At 39.1% G+C, this 17,085-nt stretch overlaps 1 protein-coding gene across 1 annotated transcript in view; it reads right to left on the bottom strand.

The window, feature by feature from the left end:
• The window catches only part of col11a1a (collagen, type XI, alpha 1a), a 79,213-nt gene that overhangs the window by 36,610 nt on the left and 25,518 nt on the right, over positions 1-17,085 (bottom strand). Inside the window, exons 12-32 of the mRNA XM_070927996.1 lie at positions 16,458-16,532; positions 16,232-16,315; positions 15,202-15,258; positions 13,832-13,885; positions 13,668-13,721; positions 12,420-12,473; positions 12,189-12,242; positions 11,059-11,112; positions 10,582-10,626; positions 10,323-10,376; positions 10,183-10,227; positions 9,220-9,273; positions 8,243-8,287; positions 7,648-7,701; positions 5,867-5,911; positions 5,299-5,352; positions 5,147-5,191; positions 3,372-3,425; positions 3,151-3,258; positions 2,993-3,046; positions 438-491 (exon numbers count right to left, since the gene is read on the bottom strand). Coding sequence (XP_070784097.1) covers positions 438-491; positions 2,993-3,046; positions 3,151-3,258; positions 3,372-3,425; positions 5,147-5,191; positions 5,299-5,352; positions 5,867-5,911; positions 7,648-7,701; positions 8,243-8,287; positions 9,220-9,273; positions 10,183-10,227; positions 10,323-10,376; positions 10,582-10,626; positions 11,059-11,112; positions 12,189-12,242; positions 12,420-12,473; positions 13,668-13,721; positions 13,832-13,885; positions 15,202-15,258; positions 16,232-16,315; positions 16,458-16,532 — 1,197 coding nt within the window. The remainder of the gene's footprint in view (positions 1-437; positions 492-2,992; positions 3,047-3,150; positions 3,259-3,371; positions 3,426-5,146; positions 5,192-5,298; positions 5,353-5,866; positions 5,912-7,647; positions 7,702-8,242; positions 8,288-9,219; positions 9,274-10,182; positions 10,228-10,322; positions 10,377-10,581; positions 10,627-11,058; positions 11,113-12,188; positions 12,243-12,419; positions 12,474-13,667; positions 13,722-13,831; positions 13,886-15,201; positions 15,259-16,231; positions 16,316-16,457; positions 16,533-17,085) is intronic.

Raw genomic sequence — 17,085 nt, 5'->3', positions numbered from 1 at the left:
TCAACAAAGGAAATGGCAAATTTCTTCCCACCATTTCATACATTTAATATAATTTGGAATGGATACTTTTTCTAACATTACCTCCATGAATCAACTGTATTATTAAGGTAAATCAGGAATATTTATTTCATAGATAACTGTTGAAAGTAAAACATGTACCTTGAACTCTTTCTCTGCACTTCTCAAAACTGTGTCAGTGCAATTTATTTTTTTCAAAACTAGATGGGGAGAGGGGCTCAATGAAAGCACAATTGTTTCCATATCTTTTGTTCTCTCCCCAACATTGATTTTGCTGCAGTTATTTTTTGTGCCAAGTCACCATACAGATGCCTTCATAACAGGAATCAATTTTCTTTTGTGCTGGGATATGATGGCGTGGTGATTTTCATACACAAACAGGCACAGTGTGTGTACTCAATTAGTGTGTGTTTTCTTACCCTGGCTCCTTTCTCGCCGTTGGCTCCAGGGAACCCAGGGAAACCACTCGAGCCCTGTCAATAGGACAGGGAGATATCATGGAGGGGAATGAGAGAAACAAGAGAGAGGCTGGGTGGGTCAGGGCATGCATGATAATGAAGGCTATTCCTGTATTTATCTGCACTATTGTTGGATATCATCGTCAGCTACACACTGTTGTTTCACACGGTTAACACCATGGCCCTTGTGTAAAATTCCATGAATTTAGTTTTGCAATATAAAATGGATTGGGTTGAACACCACTATCTAATACAATTAACATGTTTAAAATTCCCAAACTTTGCCCACTCTGGTATCTCTACAATGTTTATCAAGCTGGCAGAACAGAGGATGTTTCTTGGGTAAATTATATAAATTAATGTATGAGTATGTGGGGAACACAAGCACACACACACATATGCAAAGAGAGGAGGACTTTAAAACAAACGGCTTATCACAAGACCCTTGTAAACACAGGACAAGGTGACATGATTTTTTCTTTAGTCAAACTCTGTGAACAAGGGATTAAAAAGCAGCTTACCCATTCTGCAGCACCTCACCACATGTTGCATTGGGGACATTCAATAAAAATGAATCAATGACAAACCTTGACTTCCTCCAAATGTAAAGTTTCCATGTATCACTACTGTTCAGTTATGTCTAATTTTCTCTGTAAAATAGCAAAATCTTGCACTGTCAAACATTGATTTTCTTACTACAAACTTTGATTGGGATTAATTTTCAGACCCCCTCAGGCTGTCTGAACCACGCAAAAATCCCTCGAAAGTTTGTAAATTCAAAATCAAATGTTTTTCTTTTGCTCATTACTAAAATACTGATTTGGGGCCTGTTACAGATCTAACAACCTCTGGTATTAGAGTCATGCCATCAGCATAAAAATATACAAGGGACGTGAACACTTCTCTTTAAAGTATTCAGATGAAGTACAAACTCCTACAGTAATAAAACTGTGGAACTGTGGCTGTGAGTCCCATGGGCGATGCTTAGACATGCCTGTGGCCCTGCTTCATCAGAATCCAAGCTGGCAGCACCTCATCAACATCAACTCATGGTCACTTAGACAGATGCTTACAGAAACTAGATGGATGGTTGGCAGAAAGCGTGATGATTGTAAGATGAATGAAGTTTTAAAATAATCGTATATGATACTGCGCCTGTAATAAATGCAAGACCATGTCATCAGCTGTTACAAGGATCTGAATCATATAGTTTATTCTATAATCTAGTAAATTCTGCTCAACAATTTCATAGAATGAAAGACTTGTTGTTGCATTTTGAAAGAAACCAAAAAGGAATAAGGTTTGATGCCTATTTTTTTAACATCAATAAATCACTCATACATACACTGTATTGGTATGATTCCACTGATTCCCAAATGAGATTTGCCAAAAAACGACTGCATTGCTTCACAGCAAAAAACAGAAGAGGGCACTATTCTTCCAGCACAATCACAGCTAAAACTAAGAGTTTGTGGGGAGGGGAAGGGCAGATAGAAACAGTGTTTATGGGAACGCTAGAAACTGCTGATTGAGTATCTTATTAGTTTACAATATATGTGCCATCATAATTGTGCAATTCTCATATTTATATTTTCTAATAAGATACCCTTTATAAAGGGTTTGTAAGTCATAACTAATGACTATAAGAATGCTTAATAAATAATTTACTAATGACTCAAAGATCATTTATAAGGAATTAATACGATGTGTGTGGGTTGCCAGGTTGTGAACTATCCCTTTGGCTGTTGTTTATCCATTCTTTTTCGTAATAATGGAGTAATCTTGGTAATGATTGTTGGTCAAGCCTTTAAGTCTGCAGTTAAAAAATGTTAATATGATGTTAATAAATGTTTTTTGATCGATATGCTCTGCAGCACCTTCCCAGAAGGTGCATGGTCGAACAGTCCACTGGAGGAGTCTTTCTGATTATGGTAGGGTTAGGGTTAGGGGTTAGGGTTAGGGTTAAAAAGCTAAAAAGACAAAACAAGTGACACGCTGGAGGAGGATAACCATGGCCCAAAGCCAGCAAACCTGGCAACCCAAAAGCTGTTCTTAGTAATGGATTATAAGTGATTCGTCACTACTTTAAACCCTTTGTAAATGGTGCCTTATTAGAAAGTCGGACATTTCTGCCGGTACCACCTTTAAAAATAATATAAAGCATGCTTCATTTCCAGAACTGTCACTTTTGAAATATTTTTATTATTATTATTCCCTCCTCCCAAGGGGTGCAGGTACACTTATCTGCTTTGACTGTCACGCCATACTGGTTCTGCATAAACATAGTTTATCTTACCAGCTGAGTATTTTCACTATGAACACTTTGTAATAATTCTTTATATGGTAAATCCATTTGCATGAAATCATCACGCTGTCCAGTGCAGACGTTTTTGTCTGTTGTGTTATGCCAGTGTGCTGTGACACCTTGACAGTTCTGACAGAGCAGACTGCTGCAGATTCAGTCAGACATAAGAAAAACGGTACCCCTTATTTTGGTATGAGTGACGCTAACTTACCTTAGGTCCTTGTCTTCCTGGATAACCTGGCAATCCTGGAACGCCCAGTTTACCCTGAGAGACATTAACAGTCGTCAGCCCAGCAACAGTTTAGCACAACGAGAGCAAGGTTAAAAAAAGCAAAAACATGGCTAGAAATGATTCTCGGCTTTCAGTACCTTTTCTCCAGCAGGACCAAGGGGACCTGACTCTCCGTTGGGGCCAGCTCGGCCTTTAGGACCCTCAGGACCATCCTCTCCACGAGACCCAACCATGCCAAGCTCACCCTATAACACAAACACATATGGAGAATATCACAATGGTGGACGTGATTGCCTCCATGTAAAGAATAAAGATCAGAAGGTCTGACAGATCATGTTATTTCAGGAATGTTCCTCACCCGGTCTCCTTTGATTCCCATGTCTCCCTTGAAACCTGGGAAACCATCCTCACCCTAAAATGACACAAAAAGAAGTTACTGCATTTGTCAGTAATTCTTTGGTTATTTCATTATATTGTTGTTTAAGGCATTTGTTTATTTCCCACTAAGAGACTTTGAAATGGACTATTTTATTCCTTTCACTGGGGAACTTCTTAAGTCTCCTGACATTTTGTCTTTATTGAACATCTGTTAAATATTCAGCCTGCTCATGTTCACTCTGTGGAACACAGGATTGATGCTGCTATCTGCTGGCCACATAGCAGAACAGCACATGCAAGGACCTCTGTTTAGATGAGATGAGCTGTGCTGTATTTCCATATGTGGTACGTTTGCACCTGCACCAACTGATTTTAGGATCATCTGGGACATATTGATGAAATAAACTAAACACATTAATATATATCTAATGCTCAGATATGAATATGTTTTATACATTTTTCAACAATACTCTGAATGAAGATTTCGAACAATGTAACAATTATGTGAATTTTGTAAGTGAACCAAAATTGTTAGCCTCAGATGAACCTAATGAAATGGATGCTGAAGGTTACTATTCAATTCAGCCAAAGCTTTGTCGCTTTTCTTTGACACTTTCTCTTTCTAGTCTGTCACCTGTCCATGTTTTCAACCCTATCTGATGCATTATGCAGCACTGAGCATGTCTGTTGCCAGCAACTCGCATCACGAAGACCACACACACAGACACAAACACACACACACACACACACACACACACACCTGGGGTAAAGCACATCCTTTATTCATGACAAACCCTTTCTCCTCAAGATTTGGTTTTTGAATCTTTTGCTATAAATAATTCAATAAAAAACTGATATGAATACCTGTTGTTGTAGAGAGAACAACACCCCTCAGTCAGATAATGGATTTTATACAGCAGCATAACTGTATCGATCTTAAATAAATGTCATGCATATTAAAAATCAGCTTAGTTTAAATTCTACATGGTGACACACACAGTTGAACACTTGGAAAGTGCTTGAGATGGATTGCAGTGTTCTTTGAAACCAAAAGCCTTGAGCATGACAGCTTTATATTCAACAACTGATTGAGGGTCACTTCAAGAAAGTCTCTGTCTCCACTGAAGATGGCTATCGACTGACCTCTGCAGGGTACTTTCAGGCTGCCACAGCCGTCCACGCCAACTCAACAGAGTCAAAACAAAGTTGGGAGGGCAGGTACACAGCTTCAGTTACAGACAGAATATCTGTGACATGAATATATTTACGGGCTGTTCCCGAACTTTATTTTGCTGTCTTCACCTATATCACAAAGTGAAGTTTAAACAAACTCACTGACATATGGTCTGTCAATTTGGACAGCATGTTTAAACTTTGTCTTTGACAGAAATAAACCCATTGAATTTAGCCTGATTTTAGTCTGTTGATTCGACTATTTATTTTCATGCATATTTACTAAACAGCACTTCCAACACAAGATAAAAATCTTAAAGAGATCACTGTGATGTTGGAGGTTAGGAAGAACAAATTTCACAAATCTGAAAAGATATCTGCTGCATTTGTACAGCATTTGAAATAAATTCCAGTGTTGTTATAGGTCAGACTATTTACTTGTAATATTTGTTGTTGACAAGCATCTTTTATTTTATAATTATATTAACATTAGCAACTCTTTGTGGCTGCTCACTGGCTATAACCTGGGGGGTAAACTGATAAATGATGTGGAAACAATGTAGCATTTGAGGAAGTTTATACCTTTTCTCCCTTGGACCCCTTGAGACCACGGACACCATCGGCACCCTATTGGACAGGAAAGAGAGATTAATAAGAATGTACGCACAATAGAATAAATGGTGAGGAATAAATGCGGCAGGTTAATCAAATGTCCACATGAACTGAAACCGTACCTTGACACCACGAGGGCCAGGATAACCAATAGGACCCTGTGGACCAGATGGACCCTGGAGAGAGGAAGATGGTGCATGATTAAAAGCTTTACAGTGTGGTTGGAAGGGGGAATGGAAGGTGTAGGTGTTCAGAGACGGAATGTCCCACTGCATGTCTTCATTATCTTATAAATGCAGGTGGCATTTACTCTAGTTACTGTAACTTGGCAGAATATGTATGATATAACTAGTTTTTCAGTTGTTCTGAAGTCAGTAAATATACTTTCAAATACATTGACGAATAAAATGATAAATACTTTGTATTAAATTGGCTGGTTAAGTAGAACAAGAAGTACTTCTGAATAATGGGATTGAATGTGTTATTTATTGTAATATAAATAAATGAAACACGTAAAGCTGTTGTCCTTATTACATTTAAAATGAGTTACTTTAAATATTATGTCAACATTTTTAAAACACTACCTTTAGTACTGTACTAAGACATTGAGGTCGTCTTTTCACCACAGTGTACATATATGCAAATAAATATCTTGCCCAAATGACTGAATTCCTTCTTAAATACACCTACCTGGGCTCCTTTCTCTCCAGCTGGACCCTCCTTACCGGGATGACCCTATAAAATAAGAAGTCACAAAGTGGTTAAAAGTGGTTGTTGCAATGTTGTTTCTAAACACTCAACATAGTGAATGGTGTGAAGAAATGTGTGTTATTCAGCCAGTTGATGCAACAATTTATGGTGTTGAAGCATCTTTGCAAACAGTAGGTATAGTATATGAGAATTGGCGTCACCACCATTATCTAGGCCTTTTTGTTTTCCTAAATAGCTGCTATAGATGGCATGGCAAAGCCACAAATATACACATCTGAGAATAGGAGCAAAGGAATGACCTAACTGCTCAAAAAACAGCTTACCAGGCAAGGAGCTAACTAACGAATGAGCTCCACTGTTTGAAACTCACACAGAGTAACCTGTGTATGCCTTTTCAAACCAAAGCTGAGCAGTGTTGAATCCATATAAAACATGGTCAGAAACTTCAGCATTTTGTCTGATTCACACCAACAACACAGGTTTTTCTCTAGTCCTCTGGGTGAAAGGCATGTCAGGTTAATCAGTAAAAGAGATGTTGTGCAGTCTCACACAAACAGCTGACAAGTCTTTACATATATGTGGGAATTTTAGAGCAACACAGGAGGAAAACACTAAGGGATGTCAGTAAAGCAAAGAAAAAAAAGGGACTTTCTCAGTAGCAGTTTGAGGCAGATTAATAGCCACTAGTGTGGTGGCCAGTGGTGGTGTCAGAGTGATGGGGCAGGTAGACATGCCCATACAAACGGCTCAATACTCAATCTCACACACACATACGGAAACCTTTAGCTGCGAACACCTGGCACTTTCAATTTGAGGTGTGAGGCCGAGGCAGAAGGCTGTAAATCACAAAGCTCTGGGGCCGGAGGGCAATTAAGGGCTGCCTGCTTCTTGAACTTACACACCTCTGCTAGCGAGGGCAGAGAAGGAGGAATGACATAAGCAACTACAGGTCCAGAATAACAAAACTCAAAGCACATTATTATATTTCGGCTGATGAAAAATGCCTTGAGAGATCTGAGGCACAGTTCTGCAGGCTTGGTGTGTGTCATTCACCAAAAGGTCACACCCATCAAAACACAGCGTATTCACAGTCTATACACATTTTACACAGAACACAGTTTGTCTTTAAGAAGACACAATTATTTACAGTCTAAACTGAATTATTATAAATCTGGTAAAGGTATGAATTTTAGTTGTATCAAGATCATGTAAACAAAATGAAATTGATAAATTAATATAATTAATGTAATTTTTGTTTATAATCATGGCTGTTCCCTTTATGATGGCCACTGATAACATTTTACTCAAAGCTCCACATCTATGAACAACTTTCATGCTGGAAATGGATTGAAACCTGCAGGACTGGCTGTAGAGTAAACAATGTCACGTCCTACCTGACCTGCATCACATGCCCATATATTGTGTAACAGATCTGGTATAAAAGGATCATACGCAGGTCAGCTTTGTGTTGGGAATCGTGTGTTGGACACGGGTCCTTGGTGTTGAGAAAAAAAACTTACTACATCACCTCTACATCTACCCCATTACTGATTCACTCAAAACTGCTTTGATACCATATTCTGTACAGTTGTAGGAACATTCATGTGTATGCTCTGTCGAACAGATATATCTCTTAGTGCAAAACAAAGAGTTTCAGAAACAATAGTGTCTAAGGAATAAAGTGGTGTCACATTTCTGTTTGTGTGCGTTTGTAATACTTATATACTGTATGTACGTATATAGGTGATAAGAGCACGCACAGGAGGCCCATCAGCTCCAGGTAATCCAGGCAACCCCGACCTGCCCTGAGGTCCCTGTATGATGAAAAGACAAAGACAAACAGTGCAGAGTTCATTCAGAGGTTCCAAAAAGCCTTACTTAAAACTTTTTATGACCTTTATAAGACAGCAGTCTGTCCCAGATTAAACATGGCTAATTAAATGTGTTTAACTACACATGTTCTGTGAAACCTAAAAAGCAGGAAACTCAATGTTAAAAGACACAATGGCCAGCTGTGTCTGGTGAATAGATAGGATTCAGACTAGTCATTAATGATTTGGGGCTATATAAACAAAACTGACTTGACTTACTAACCCTGTTTTGTTTCAGTGGACGTGTAGCAAAGAAATATGTTGTTACATAGTGAAAAGACTTAGTTTAATACATTAAACTAAAATTAAATTTGAAGTAATCTGTTCATGATTATCTTTGGCTTAATTAATAGTTTCTTGCAATTGACTATTATTTCTTGTACTGAAACCATGAGTTGGGTTTATATTTTATGTTATTTTTATTGTGCTTCAATTTTTTATATACATTTTCACAGAAAAATAACAAAGAAAAAAGGTTACATACTTTTTCACCAGGTGGTCCAATGGGGCCTTGAGGACCAGGAAGACCCTATAAGGCAGAGACACATAGATAGAAATGAGAGGCTGTTGTCATAGAAACAGCAAGCATGCTCAAACACACAAAAATACACAAAAGCTGGACAAAGTGAAGAGTTTCGCATTGTAAATAGATTGTGTCTTTGTGTGTGTGTGTGTGTGTGTGTGTGTGTGTGTGTGTAATAAGGGGGGTCAGTAGGCATATTAGCATCTAGCATGCTTGTGGTACTGCATACACTCAAATATTTGTGCATGTGTTCCCATATATGCGTTTCTAGGTGGCTACCTGACGTGTGCCAGTGTGTCTGTGTATTTGTGTGTGTGTGTGTGTGTGCGTGTGTGCACGTGCGCATGTCGCAGGGTAATTTGAGGCACTGAGGCTTGCTCCAACAGGTGTGGCAGCTTTGCAGGAATTTCACCAACATGAATAAGATGCTTTCAAATGGATCAACCCCGAAACATTCCCTGTCCCAAGATAAACCCCTGAAAAATATTTGAGAAAAATGTCTGTGGGTGTGTGTGTGTACTTTTTATGTCTCCAAGGAGAGGTGGGAAAAAAAGTGGAAGGGTGGGCAGAAGAGAGGAAAGCAAATTCAAAAACTCATCTCTTCTGACAGTTCAACTGATTTGGTGCCTCCGATTTAACTTTAACAAATTTAATTTAACACCTGGAAAGATAAACAACATCACACCATATTGTGAGAATGAAGCTGTTCAACTGTGTGTTTAATTCATCAAATACATCTCTGAGCTCACAAGCTGTCAACAATGAATCCAAAGCAAATCTGCTTTTCTCTGTGTGTGCAGTTTGTAGTGGAAGATACAGGCAGCAATGAAGACTAAAACAGATGTGTCTGTGGACACTTCAATGTATTTCTGCATCTACAGTGCACCTTGTCTTTACTTTTGTCATTGGTGTCATGGATGTATGATTGATTTGTTCACCTGTGTTCCAGGGATTCCCTGCTGCCCGGGTGGGCCTGGTTCTCCTTGTGGTCCCTGAAAAAAGATGGAGGCTGTCAAAACTAGACACCAAACACTAATCCCAGAGTAATCATCTGTCACAAATACTGCCACTTGAATTACACAGAGCCATTGACAATGATCAGGTTGGTTACATCCAACCTTTTGCCTATCAACAGCATAGAAATAGAACATCCAATTCAATAATATATTCAATGGCAACATTTATGTTTAATATTGTATATGCTCCTTTCTATGTAAAGTAAAAAGGTTGGGGAGTAGAACAGAGATGATGGTATACCCTTACTCACACAACATGTCATGTAGATGCTTTGGATCGTGATCTACTTAGGCAGCTGCCAGTATAAAAATGTATGGATCTGCCCCTTAAATGATGGATTCCTGATTGTTGAACATAAGTGCAAAATAGTTCTAATAGGTTCTAATAAGACGCCCTTGCTCTTTGACTCTGGGGAACACCAAGAAGTAGTGTTCACCCTTTTTGGTATCAAACTACACTGCAGCTGTGATGGAAAAGTCATGATACATACATAGTCAACACGTACATGAAATAAGCTGTTGTTAAATGTATTTAAGGGCTCGAGGGTACATTTTTGACCCATTTTATTCCTAGCTGTTGTAAATTTCAAACCTATACCGTACTTATCTTGTAATATCTAGAAAAGGGCAGCAACACAATTTATTATTTGATCCCGTGCTGCCTTTTAAGAGACTACTCCCCTTTCTCAGGTCCTCTGAGGCCTAGGAAAGACCTTTGACCTTGCAGCTGTGCATCCTAAAGGGGTTTTAACAACCTAACCTACACTGTAGACAGTGCAAACTTGTAGCAACAGTCATGTACAGCTCAGACAAAATCCTGAAAGTCTGCAGGAGCTGATAGAGCAACATTTTAGTCTGTTTAGTGAAGGTAAGTTGTGTTCATACCATGTTTCCTTTGGGACCTGGAGGCCCGTCAACTCCAGCAACACCCTGCGAAGGACACATCAGAAAAGACTCATATATACCCCAAATCAATTACAGAAAGTGATATCAGAGGAAAGGATGGTAAAGGTGATGGTACGTACAGGAGATCCAGGGGGTCCTGGAGAACCACGAGGTCCCAGCAAACCTCTAGGACCCTATGAAGAATGAGAAGCAAATTACTATTCTATGCTCGATACACTTATGAATAGTTTTCAGTAGGGCACCAGTAGTCCTCTGGTGGATACTTTAGTCAAAGAGAGATCAGACATTAGAGATGACTTGAAGAGGATCTTGTTGCAAAATGTTGGAATCCCATATGTTTGGGGTAGCCTGATGAAACAAAACCAACAGCAGACTTACACTCTCGCCAGCTAATCCTCTGGGCCCGATCTCTCCATCCTCGCCCTAAGGGAAGAAAAAGGCAAAAGTCAGAGTAAATTTAATGAATTGGTCTTCATTGGAGAGGTTCAGTGTTTCATGTTCTATCATTTCAACAGATAAAATCTGAAGGAAATACTGGCATCTTGTTGTGAAACATTAATTAATCAACTATCACCACATATAATCGTAAGCTCTCGAAAGCCTGTATTAGCCGGGGCTTAATCTCAACCTAACAAAACATTGTTGAATGTAGTAATGGCCTGGGGGTGGAGATGGGGTAGTTAGTTTCAGGGGGAGGAAAGATTAAACACAAACCCTCCTCCACCCCAGTTCATAGTCTCCGCCCAGCTGCCGCTGCCTGAGGGCTGAGCTGATGTAACTGTTGGTGGTTCACCTCAGTTGAGTGCAATTGTCTTAAAAGTTATGAGGGTGTTAGTTAAAAGAGGAAGTACTTACTCTCTGGCCATCCTCTCCAGGAGCACCTGTGGGTCCCATTGGTCCTGGCTCCCCCTGAGACAGAGAGAGAGAAAGTGTTAATGTTTCAATCTTCCAAAGATATGGAACCAATCAGCTATAGGCTTGTTACATGTGTGATATTTCTTCTTACAGCTTTTCTAAAATATATTTTTCATACTGGATACACTCTGCATAATTTTGCTTTGTATGCTGTAGAACTCTACTCATGTGAAAATTGTTGGTTACTTTAAAACCTTTTTGTTTCTTCATTCTTATGTATAGCTTAGTTGTTTTTGCAATATTATGCTATTTGCGAGTGCATCTCTGTAATCTAAAGAGGCATCTAAACATTTCCACAAAAAATGTATGGGCCTACAACAGAGGGGTTCATTATATACTACAAAATGACACATAACTTTGACTTGGTTTTCCTCGCCCTCCACAGGGAAGTAATTTCTGCTTCCCAGTCTATAAACTAGGGTTCACTCTACAAAGTTGGAATACTCAAATATGGCTACCTAGTTTCAGTGCAACACTGTTCTTAAATGTTTCCATGTCTGTCTTATTAATGCAGGTACATTAGAGGAATGAAACAAATTACAACTTCTTATTCAATTATTCCCCTCATGACATTGCAGTTATTCACTCATCACACTGAAATTTTAGCGAGTTACTCAACGTGATCTTACACAGATATTGAAATTCCAAACTTGGCAGGTGACTGCAGCCAAATATATTTCATTACATCCAAAACTTCTGCCATCTAAAAAGATACCGAACCCTCCGGCAAATCACAGTAATCTAGGAAGATAAATTCTCAATAACTAAGGGATTTTGTTTTAATGCCATTTTTGAGACTTATCACACAAAGAAACAGTATTTTGCTCATAAGCTTAAAAGCATCTACAGGAGTTGTTTCTCAGGCTAAACAATACTCTGTTGTTCATGAGGATTCCTTCAAAATCTGGTTCATTAATACTCTCAATGGACAAATCTCACAGGTATTCAACTTTAGTGGAATCTGCAACACTAAAGGACTAAAAAGTTGTTTTTGAGAACATCAAAAATTATACATTTTGACACTTTATTTTAACAAACTGAACTTGTGACAACCACCGTAATGTACTCACCCTGTGTCCCTTTTCACCAGGCAGTCCGGGGAGTCCATCGAAGCCTCTGTCACCCTGTATAGAAACAGAACAGAGGATGTCAAAACCCCACAACATCACCACGCATCAAAGACATCATGGGCTGCAGTATGCTCGTAGCTGCTCGTAGCAATGCTTTATGAAAACAATACACGGTTTCTTATTTGTAGTTAGTTACATGAACATGAGAGGTTGTGTGATGGGATATGGTACCTTGGAGCCAGGCTCTCCGGGCATTCCACGGGACCCGTCAGCTCCGGCACGGCCCTTTGAAACAGCAGTAGAAAAATTACACATGTAGAGTAGGACTTAGTAAGATAACTTTAGCACAAAAACACCCTTGGTATTCTAGAAAATCCTTGTATGCTTAAGATAATTTCAATTTTCTTGTTAAATGTATTATTGTTATTCTACTCTCCTATTATTGTCTCTCTATTCTCACTTTGTAACTTTGTCTAGAAAACTGCCATAAGGTATATAGCAGTGCCCTTAATTTTGGATGTGAGATTTTAATGCAACTACTGTGCCCTGCAGGTTTATTTGTTCTTTTATTTTTTATTTATTTTGGATCCCCATTAGCTGTTACCAGAGCAACAACTGCTCTGCCTGGGATCCAGGTGATTTGTTAGATTGTGCCAGTCTTGCCAGTAATTATATTTTTTTAATATTTCAGTTTTCCTAACAGTAAACAACTGAGGATGCAGCCTGAAGCAGTAGACAGTGTAGAGCAAAAATAATGCTGACCAACACAAATCATGATGATGATTAATTACTTAAGCAATCAAGAGGTAAAGAACTAAGGGGGACTGGGAATCATCTATAAAGCTGTTTATAAGAGAAGTTCTAAAACATTAACACACTACTGAAAAGAATGCTTACCACACAAAAAATGACAAATCTGAAATGTATTTCTTATTCTCATACTACTCTATTTTCTGTTGCGGTGATATTTATGCAATCCTTTATTTCGGATTTGAAGTGACAAAGAAGGGGATGCAAGTACAATTTAGTCCAATACAGCAGTAGATGAGTAGTTACATATTAACACTCACATAAGCAATTCTTTTACCACATTTTGTGACATTAAAATCAGCTAATGGCTCACAACTGACCCATGAATCAAGCTTGTATTACTAATTTGCCTATGACTGGTTTATGTTTATTAGTAACCAATTAGGTCAAGACGTTTGACTGCACCGTGACACTAATTGCACCCCACATCCATAGCCAGTTTTCCCATTTTGGCATTTTCAGACAGATTAACTGCCCGACCATTGATCCGAGGATTGGAGGCAGCGCAGGCCTTTAAGCACATATCAAGCAATTGTTTGTTGGACTGGAAATAAGCCTCTCAGCAGCGAGTACACGACAAGTACAAACAACCACACAACAACAAATACAGAGGCATGTGAGCACATACGCAGCACTGTGTGAGTGGACCAGGTCATTGAGTTCACTCACCCTCTTGCCAGCTTTGCCAGGTTGTCCTGCAGGCCCTTGGACGCCACGGGGACCCTGTACAGACACATGAGGACCACTTAGTGACCAACAGGACTAATAAACGGGCAAGTGGCTTTGGTGAGGGATATTTTTACACAATATTAGGATCATCACTTCTTATTCACCTGAGGACCAGGGTCTCCACTTTCACCTTTCAGTCCAGTACCACCAGGTAGACCCTGAAGAGAGAGAACATACACCAAACATAAATACTTTTCATTCAAACTGTAACACATGCAATTTGCTACAGGACAAAAGGGTAAAAAATCGTGTAAAGTAAACAGCAGATGGCGATGTTTAGCTTAATATGCACATTCTTTTTGCATGTTCGTCTGAAAAAAAATGAATCTGTACATTCCTTTTACTACACATACATGAACTACCTGGAAATTCGAGTGAAGACTACCAAAGACAATGAGATTCTTTAAATTCTATAACTCTACTGTGACTATTTTTCTTTAATGTTGGATTATGTGCAGCTGGCACAAACATTGCTGTTCATTTGGATGGAAAATGTTTGTTTTAGCATATCAATTATTAGCATCAGCTTAAAAAGGTTTGAGTAATTATCTTGATAGCTCAAAATTAACATGTGAAGCCTAACATTAAAAGACATGCAGGCACATTAACACAACTGGGGGGCTTTTGGAATATACTTAAATCTAAAAATGCAATGCTAAATTGTTGGTCTAGGCAGAGATCTGGGGCATATACTGATCTGTCTACAGCAATGTATGGATTCAAAACTGGTGCTTTGGCAATTACAGACATTTTAGAATCATGAAATAGCTTGAATGTCTTAAAAGCTGGGTTTTAAACATGTAATCAATCAAGAAGGCAAACATTTTGGATAGGTACATTTGCAGCAGCTAAAAGCCACACATTATCCTTTCTCATCCACTGATCTTTGTATCTACTTATTGCCATATCATTTCGGATCATTATTCTTGGCCTTTAGCCTGAGAAGAGCATTGATTTAGAGGGCAATTCTTTGTGTCTTTTGTTGGGCCTTTTCCTGCAGATAAATAGTGGATCGTGTATCAACAAGCCCAAGAGAAAGGGAGGGGGGGGGCAACAACAGCACCAAACAGACAGGCAGTGTGGCCACTGAGCCACCAAGCGCTGATGCAACAACATTTCACAAGTAATGTGGTTTCTGCTGTTTCTCTGAAAAAAACAACATATAAAATATATTTTACTTAAACAATACAGGACTGACAACAGTACAAATGTACTGGTTTTAAGCATTGAATTCCAGAAAAGCCATTTCTGAAATATTGGTGAAAGGCATATACCATGAAGCACTGAGTAAATGTAATTGTAAGTGCCATAAATTTGATCCAAATGAACATCATGTGTGCAGCTTTAATTATCACATGTACGTACAATAGGTTGAATAATAAACAAGCATTGGAAAAGCTATGTTGCCAAAAAGGTAAAGAGCCAAATTCCTACAAACAACCACAAAAAACAAACAAAAAAAAGCAAGACTCACCACTGGCCCTGATCTTCCTGTCAAACCCATTGGCCCTGGGGGTCCCCTCATAGCCAGCTGCAGGGCAGACACACAGACAAGAACAAGGTCAAATTCCACTCAGTAAAGAATCCACTCACAAAATGTACTATATATCCATTTTGAAGAAGAAAATCAAGTTTGTATATCATGCTTCAGTTCTATATGTAACACCTGGTTTGTGTTACATGTTACATATGTGATCTATTTTTATTGTATGTTTGTCCTTGTATGTCCATGTTCCATGCTGAACTGAATCTGTGATTTTTTGTTTTTGCTTTCTATGTGTCTTGAATTCATACATATTTAGACAAGTGTGTTATGTGTATGTTGCTTTATGACAGAATGCAATCAAATCCATAAAATGTATGACTATTATTAAATGTTGTCATTGTTTTACTTTAGTAGTGTCCATCATTTTTTAAGTGAATATAATGGAATGTCTGTACATATCGTTCACCACATGCATATTATATACATTCTGGATCATTCTCTAATTGCTTACATATTGTGTTGTCTTATGGTACAGCAAACACAGAGATTTATTTCCACACTTAATCTCTTTGTTCACTGTGGTCTCTGTGCAATTAATATGGGATATTATGCAGAATCAGATATTGTGTGAGAACAGGACTCCTAAATACCAAGTAAAGATTTTCTCTTTTCCTCGAACAGGCCACTTCCTCTCCCACATATACACAAAGACATTTTCTACACCTGTTGGATTAGCCCACACGCAGGTTGGTATTTTTAACAGTCTCTCCTGTCTGTCCATCTGTTCAAAGTGGCCTTTTTATGTTGTTGCTCTTCAGCCTGCTCGGCATGTCTCCTTTTAGCCTTGCAAGACCAACGAAATGCAGTGTTCCCTCCTCCCCTCCCCACTAAAATACTGTCTTCTTCATCCTTCCCCTCCTTTCCCCCTACAGCTGTGTGTAGGGAGCAGGGCGGGGGTGGGGGTTTCTCCACAGCCTTTTGGCTTCCAGTGGCGTTTTTAATGTCCTTTTCTACTTACTCTGGCTTGGGAGAGGATGGCCTGGGCTTGGGCTTCTTGGGCCGACACCACTGGACCCTTCTCACCATCCCCACCAAAACGGAACTGTTGAACACACACACAGACATTAAAAAAGTTGCTTATTCTGTTTGTCATCACTATTGACTATCACTATTTAATACCCTAGAAATTAGCCCGGTTATGGAATTATATGATAAAAGATCGCTGGTATGTACTGAGAACTTACTGGCAGCATCAGCATGGTACCAGGGGGCCCTGCCAAACCATCAGCACCAGGCAGACCAGCTCGACCAGGAGGACCCTGCAATACAGAGAGGACCTCACCAGATTAATAAAATTATCAACTTTATAAGATTAACTGTTAAATATGTAAGAAACCACTGAAAATCAGTCTTGAACACTGTAAGAATGTACAACAAAGTGTAAACAAAATGACAAAATGTAAAAACATATGAATGAATATGGTGTGATATTGCTTTGAAAAATTTACCCGCCGGGTTCTTTTGAGTTTGACTCTTAAATTGTGCCATTACATACACTGTTGACAGTGGCAGTAATATGGAAGGAAACACAAACACAAGCACACACATATGCGCGCACACACACACACACACACACACACACACACACACACAGAAGAAGACACACAGATGGAGCAGTAAATACTGGATGTGTGCTGTTTGTTAGTTTGATTAACATGTGCTCCTCCTCCTCCAGCACACATAGACTTGACTGTCCATCTGTAAGCCACGCTACTGCCTACAATCCAAAACCAACATCCTTTTCCATGAGTTCTGGTGTGCATGTTTGTGTGTGTGAGTGCATTGAATGTTGGAGGAACAGAGAGAGTCTAA

Source organism: Enoplosus armatus, chromosome 21 (assembly GCF_043641665.1).
Source record: "Enoplosus armatus isolate fEnoArm2 chromosome 21, fEnoArm2.hap1, whole genome shotgun sequence".
NCBI classification, from domain to species: Eukaryota; Metazoa; Chordata; class Actinopteri; order Centrarchiformes; family Enoplosidae; genus Enoplosus; species Enoplosus armatus.
The sequence above is the reverse complement of the archived record's forward strand: the minus strand, read 5'-3'. Positions and strand labels throughout refer to the sequence as shown.